Genomic DNA, 7,258 nt, shown 5'->3' with positions numbered 1-7,258 from the left:
TTTTGAACTATCATTCAAAACTTAGATCATCATTTTTCTCCCAGTTTCTGTCAAAGATCCACGACGGAGCCGACGGGCCTCAGCTGTCGGCTCCGTCCTGTGGTGGTGGAGGTGGAGGCTGAACACAGACAGGTGGAGACTGAACACAGACAGGTGGAGACTGAACACAGGTGGAGACTGAACACAGTCAGGTGGAGGCTGAACACAGTCAGGTGGAGGCTGAACACAGACAGGTGGAGACTGAACACAGACAGGTGGAGACTGAACACAGACAGATGGAGGCTGAACACAGACAGGTGGAGGCTGAACACAGTCAGGTGGAGGCTGAACACAGACAGGTGGAGGCTGAACACAGTCAGGTGGAGACTGAACACAGACAGGTGGAGGCTGAACACAGACAGGTGGAGGCTGAACACAGACAGGTGGAGACTGAACACAGACAGGTGGAGACTGAACACAGACAGATGGAGGCTGAACACAGACAGGTGGAGGCTGAACACAGACAGGTGGAGGCTGAACACAGACAGGTGGAGACTAAACACAGTCAGGTGGAGGCTGAACACAGACAGATGGAGGCTGAACACAGACAGGTGGAGGCTGAACACAGACAGGTGGAGGCTGAACACAGTCAGGTGGAGACTGAACAGTCAGGTGGAGACTGAACACAGACAGGTGGAGACTGAACAGTCAGGTGGAGACTGAACACAGACAGGTGGAGGCTGAACACAGACAGGTGGAGACTGAACACAGACAGGTGGAGGCTGAACACAGACAGGTGGAGGCTGAACACAGACAGGTGGAGACACTGTCATGCTGTGGCAGCTACATGGAGGAACAAACACAGCATCATCCGGCAGGACGGAGACACAACATGGCTGCTTCTGTTTGACAGCTGGTGAGCGACAGACTCACAACTTTCATCTGATGAAAACTTTGTGACCGTTTTAAAGGTCGGAGGTGAATTGTTGATCTGGTGTCTGTATGATATGACTGCACAGAACTGTGTTTATAAGTCAGATATTATATATATTCACTCTGTAATATGTTTGTTGGTTTATGTGACAATTTATAACAGATAATAAAACAAAGCAACAAGACGTCTCCTCACATTCCTGACTGTGTTTGTGTGTTTCCAGTCCAGACAGAAGTGTTACCAGCTGCTCCTGTCAGCTGGTAACACAATGAGTCCACATCATGCAGTCTGTCCCGTCCAGGTTCAAATCTAATAACAGATCACTGAAGACAAACACTTCAAACATGTTCTACTGAGGAAATATTCAAAAAGAAGCCTGCTGAGAGCAACAGGAGAATTGAACTCATTTATTTCCTTATTGACACACACACTAAAAGAGTCAAACACAAGAACAGACTATTCAAAGAGCTACATGTATAACAGGACAACAAGTTGCATAAGTTTAAGGCTTTAAAATCCATTTAATTATATATTCACAGATTTAAAATCTCATTGGCTTCATGACGTGTCAATCATCCCAGACGGATGGTGATTGGTTGGCTGTTGCAGCCTCCAGGACGAGCTTATACACTCACATCTGATCTGAATGAGAAACTATTTAAATGAAGGAGCCTCATCAGGCTTCACGTATCCCATCAGGCCCTCGTAGGTCGGCGTGGCGGCGTACTGCTCGCACAGCGACCCCTGCAGGCTGGGAGCGCACACAGCAGACGTCTGGATGAACAGCGCGCCGTGCTTCAGGGGGAACTTCTTGTAGATGCTGCGCCCCGTCGTCGGGACGAGGCTCGCCTTCCCCAGCAGGTCGTCGTTCCAGCGGTTGTCCCGGTCCCAAACCTCGAAACGGATCTGTCTGCGGAGGAAACATGCACATGTGTGACATCATCAACATCATGACCTGGAGAAGGTTTGATATTCACCTGAGACGATTTTTAATTTTAATTCTCTCTCTTGCTTGAGTTAAATGTTCAGAATGGTTTCTGTCTTTCAACGTAAGTATAAAGCTACAGCCAGCAGCTGGTTAGCCTAGCTTAGCATAAAAACAGGAAGCAGTTCCCATGTCTAACAGAGCTCGTTTCTGATTTAAGCTCTGTATTCACAAGCTTTGCACCTCAAACCTTTTAATGACATCTGCCTCTGTTGTCACCGTTGTCAGACTGATGGCATGCAGTCGGATCTCTAATGAAGATGATTCATCAGAGATTATCTAAAGTCGGACCACACTGACTCACTTCCTGTGCCGCAGGTTGACCGTCTCAAAGCGAACGAGGTAGTTCCAGGAGGGGAAGTTGTTGTTCCAGATCACCGGTGTCGTGGCTCCTTGGTTCCCATAGAAAACCTTCACGTACCCGTCCGTCTTGGAGAAGTAGTCGCCCCAAAGCCCCTGGGCTCGGACTACCGTCACGTTCATGCGGGCCAACCCAGGCTCAGCAGGGCAGCAGTCAGAGTTGACCATACGGTGTCCTTTGCACCGACATGCACAGTTCTGGTTCTGGTGACCAATCTTGCAGCCCACCGGGCAGCGGAGCGGCTTAGCACTTTTACGGATGTAGTCACTGATGGCGTCACGGAGACTGGACTTCAAGATGGGGTTGTCCTTCACCTGCAGAACAGAAGACATGGAGTTCATCTGGAATGTGGATCAAATGTCTGACACATCCATTAGTCACGTATTCAGTCCAAAACTCAGCGTTCATCATTCAATTCTGAGAAAATGGAAAAAACCTGCCTGTGTAGGCTTTTATCTGTTAAAAGACTAAATATCAGTTCTCAGTTTCTAAGCCCGACCTACAGCCGACAACAGTCAATGAGTGATCGTGTAGACAAGCGACCCACTATCTTTTCATCATTTACACCCTTTATATCATCAGGAGGAGGAGAGGAGGACTTAATTTTACTTTTTGTGAGAATGGGTCCTTTAAAACTCTGGATCATCCTAAATATGCTGTAGCATGAACTTTATGTTTGGTTTGTAACGTTCTAGTAAATATCATCCCACTTAAAACCAAACAAGTCACGTTAAGAACAACAAACTGTGACAAATAATATTCCGATCATTTGTTCCTCACCAGCAGGTGCAGGGGGTGGAGCTGGTAGGACACCACACCTGGGACCCTCTTCAGAGATCTGAGCCACTTCTTGTACCCGGCGGCATTATTGGGCGTGAACAGGATGTCGCCCACGTCTCCGTCCCCTCCCAGAACCGTGGTGGTCCGGTCGGAGAATGCCTGGCTAAAGGTTGCTCCTGTCTTCAGGCTCTTGCTCTTGCCGCGGCAGAAGCTGGCGGCTGCGCTGGCGCTGACGCCTTTGATGGTCGCTTCAGCCTCAACTGACAGGCAGTTGCTGACAGTGTGGACGGACGTCTTGCTCATGGAGGCCTCGCAGGTCCGGACGGCGGTCATGGAGTTAACTCGACCCCCGAGGTGGACCCTCCGGATGAAGTGGGTCCCGTAGACGGAGATGAACTGTTGGAAAGCTGAAGTGTTCTTGTGGTGGTAGGTTGAGGGAAGATTCTTCAGGGAAACCTCAAACTCTTTGCTCAGCGGAGGACGGGAGTGAAGACGGAAGCTGCCAGAGAAAAAGAGTAATGTCCTAAAGTCTCACATACCTTCACCATGGACAGGCTTTTTGTACACACGTTCATCTTCACACCCACAATGCACCTCTCCCTCTGACAAAGTGTTTTGATGTCAACAAAGATCCTGAAAATCTGAAATTTCCCACACATAATCTCTACTAACTAATCTCAGGGAATGTAACAAAGTTCTGTACAACATGTATTTGATACATTTAGTTACTAGTTACTTTACAGATTACATGCTGCATCAGAACATCAATACAACTGTTGTAACTGAGTACTCACGTGTAGTATTTGCAGTTGAGGTCTTGGGTGATGAAGGAGAACTTGTCCTTCCTGCTGCGGCTCTCTGCAAACATGGATGAGGTGGAGTGAGATCCTCCGATCGCAACCCTGGCGATTCCCTTGATACCGAGGCCCACCTGAGTGACATCACAGCAGGCGCAGTGACATCAGCAGTCTGTACTCGGGTTTTAAGATCAGACTGAATGATGTTCAAATGTTTAAACTCTCTCACCTTCCAGCTCGCTGACAGAGACCTGCTGTTTTCTTTCATGACCGACTGACTTGAGTCGAAGATTTTACTGCTCACACTACGCCGACATTGAACCTGAGACCAGAGAGGATGCTGGGTAAAGTTTATATACATCATTACAGTGGTGGAGGAGAACTTTGTACATATAGTCAACTACTGCACAATTTACATGTATTTCTTACTACGTTTTAGTTGTAATTCACTGAAGGCGTGTAATACTGTATTGTGTTACTCCAATACATTTATTTGACAGCTGTTGTTATTAGTTACTCTGCAGATTAAGAGTTCACATAAAAAAAACTTCTTGTAAACTTGAAAATAATCGATGTGTAAACTAACCGTGACAGAGATTACATTAGAATTGTGACTGGGAACATTTATCATGTTTTAGAATCTGCATGAAGCTCACAGGACTTTTAATGAATGATGCTTAACATACTCATGTACTTGGATTGGATTACTGGATTACTTTAACTTGTAATGGAGTATTTCCACATCTTGGTATTGGTACTTTTACTACTCCCCAAAAAAACGTTACTTCTAAATTCTCTCATTATTACAAATCAGTCAGAAGATGTTCTGTTTGTATCACAGACCTTAATCCTCCAGTCGAGGACCGACACCGGGAGTTTCTGGGTCTGTTTGAAGAGGAAGAACAGGAAAGATCCTCATCATCATCATCATCATCATCATCATCAACATCATCAACATCATCAACATCATCAACATCATCATCAACATCATCATCAACATCATCGTCATCATCATCGTCATCATCAACACATTAACCAGCACTGACTGTTTTGCACAAGCTTGAGGGTGGAGAAACCATAACGACATTTATTTTACAACTGAGCATTGCAGTGTTCACTTCTACGCTGATAATACCATGTTATATGGATAGCGTTTGATCTATCTATCTATCTATCTATCTATCTATCTATCATATAACATATGTCAGCTGAGATCTGGTATTTTACCACTTTTGGTTGAACGTGGACCACCTCACACGGGGCACCATTAATATTGGGTCTCACATTACACGGGGCACAAATAAGAAGTGTTTATGCAACATTAAAAGGGCTTATTAGGTTAAATTTGGCTATCAATAATAATTAATGATTTCCTAGGATAATCATTGAGTATGATAAATAATATGATCCACTTTACATCAGATCTCCTCTGGGCACCACCCTTGAAGAAGGTAAAACAGCAAATTTACTAAATCGAGCTCATAAAAAGGTACTAAACTGTTTATAACCCTGATTAATAATTAACTTAATAACGATAACCAAATTGAACCTAAAACTCCCTTTTCATTTTGAATAAACCCTTCGTTATTGTGCCTCATTTAATGCAAGGCCCAACAAAAGGCAGATTTGTTTCCCACCAGAACTGTGTTTAGTAAAAATAATAACAAATACTGTGGTGGTGTTGATACAGTGATGTAATCATTTCATGTATTAACTTGTTTTTTCTTATATTTTCATCAGCTGTTCTGTATCACATTGGTGTCTTGTAATCGGCCCAATATCAGCATTACACTGAATAAATAATGAACTAACTATAAGAGGCCAAAACACAGAGATTGTGATTGTTCGTCAGATATCCAGTAAAGCTTAACTTTAACTTCATCATCAGACAAACTGATGCAGCAGCAACAGATGTTAGATTCACACATTTTCTTTAACCCGACATAATCTTCAATTATTTCATTTTTAAATCCACCACATATTTAGAGTCTAAAGAGTTTAGTCGAAATAACAATAATAACACTTCTGGTCACTCAGGTGGTATTCTAAGGTACTTTTGCTGAACTTGACTATATTCAAGAAGTAAATATTACTCGACTACATCTTTAGTATTTGTATACTACTTGTACTGCAGTTAAAATACTGAGTACTCTGCTGGACCTGGTTGAGGAGGTGGTTGCGGCATACGGTGCAGTTCCCCTGAGCTCCTCCGACCATGAAGGTCTTGACGTCGATCACGCTGGCGCCGACCGTCTTCAGCGTCACCACATTGAAACCTTCACCGACCAGATTGTGACCCGGGACGAACGGAGCCCCCTGACACTCAGTGAAGGAGCTGGTCTGACAAGCAGGAGACCCAGGGAGGAAGAGGAGGAGGAGGAGGAGAGGGCAGGAGGGCATCTGAAGGGAAAGAGGTGAAGAAGAAGTAGACTATTCATCTAACCCGACTCACAGTCCAGTAACACAATATACACAGTACGATCCGTTGTGAGGATGCTTTGGCGTCTGTACGAGTTTCACTTGTTTACTACTGTTGTGATACAGGTGACACGTCTCTGAAGACATGAAGAAGAAACATTTGACACTTCAGTGTAAATCTAATTAACAGGACGAACAGCAGCTGCAGTCACGAATCAAACAACTCAATTTGTTTTGTACGGAAGCCCAAAGTTTCCAAACTCTCATATTCACGATGGTTTCGACCGTGTGCATCTTTATCAGTCATATAAAAAAACACAACTTGGTCAAACAAATCTGTCAAAGTAAATCTTTTTTTTTTTTTACAAACCTGTGAGATAAAAAATCTAAATCTTGATTTTAAAAATTCAGACTTATTTTCTATCTCTGATTTTGTTGTTATTATAACTTTCTCATGAATGTTGTTTTTCCTGATGAGAATCGACTTCTGTAAATTTAAATGACGATCCACCAACAGATTCTTTAAGCTGACCTGAAATGTTAAATATGTAAACAATAAATATCACCAACTATGAAATCAATCGATGTGACAATCACAAAGGTTTGTTACAGTTCTGAGACTAAAATCACTGAAATAAAACTGAGAAATATTCAGAAAATATTATGATGAAAAAAATTGTTTTCTCAATGATGACGTTTCTGAACGCAACAATCATTTTGACTGACAGACGAGTTTAATTAGAAAATCTTTTACCTTAATGGAGTCGATGATGATGATGATGATGATGAAGAGGAGTGAGTCACTCTGAGTTCAGGTCAGAGCAGAGTGAGAGGTTGAAGAACAGTCGGTGAAGTTATTCAGAGAAAGATCACACCTCCTCTTAACTTCCTCTTTACAAACACACAGCTGTTCACAGCTGCTGACAGAGAGTAACTAAGTACATTTACTCAAGTACTGTCCTTACTGTTCTTCTACCCTAACCTTACACAACTCAACAACATTT

At 43.5% G+C, this 7,258-nt stretch overlaps 1 protein-coding gene across 1 annotated transcript in view; it reads right to left on the bottom strand.

The window, feature by feature from the left end:
* Positions 1-1,293: 1,293 nt before the first annotated feature.
* Positions 1,294-7,258, bottom strand: part of prf1.3 (perforin 1.3) — a 9,161-nt gene continuing 3,196 nt past the window's right edge. The window contains exons 2-9 of the mRNA XM_030407869.1: positions 7,009-7,059; positions 5,997-6,236; positions 4,680-4,721; positions 4,066-4,158; positions 3,834-3,970; positions 3,040-3,538; positions 2,203-2,573; positions 1,294-1,823 (exon numbers count right to left, since the gene is read on the bottom strand). Of these exons, the coding sequence (XP_030263729.1) occupies positions 1,568-1,823; positions 2,203-2,573; positions 3,040-3,538; positions 3,834-3,970; positions 4,066-4,158; positions 4,680-4,721; positions 5,997-6,236; positions 7,009-7,059 (1,689 nt within the window). The 3' untranslated portion in view covers positions 1,294-1,567. The remainder of the gene's footprint in view (positions 1,824-2,202; positions 2,574-3,039; positions 3,539-3,833; positions 3,971-4,065; positions 4,159-4,679; positions 4,722-5,996; positions 6,237-7,008; positions 7,060-7,258) is intronic.

This window comes from Sparus aurata, chromosome 23, assembly GCF_900880675.1.
Source record: "Sparus aurata chromosome 23, fSpaAur1.1, whole genome shotgun sequence".
In the NCBI taxonomy this organism is placed as follows: Eukaryota; Metazoa; Chordata; class Actinopteri; order Spariformes; family Sparidae; genus Sparus; species Sparus aurata.
This window is presented reverse-complemented; position numbering and strand designations above follow the sequence as displayed.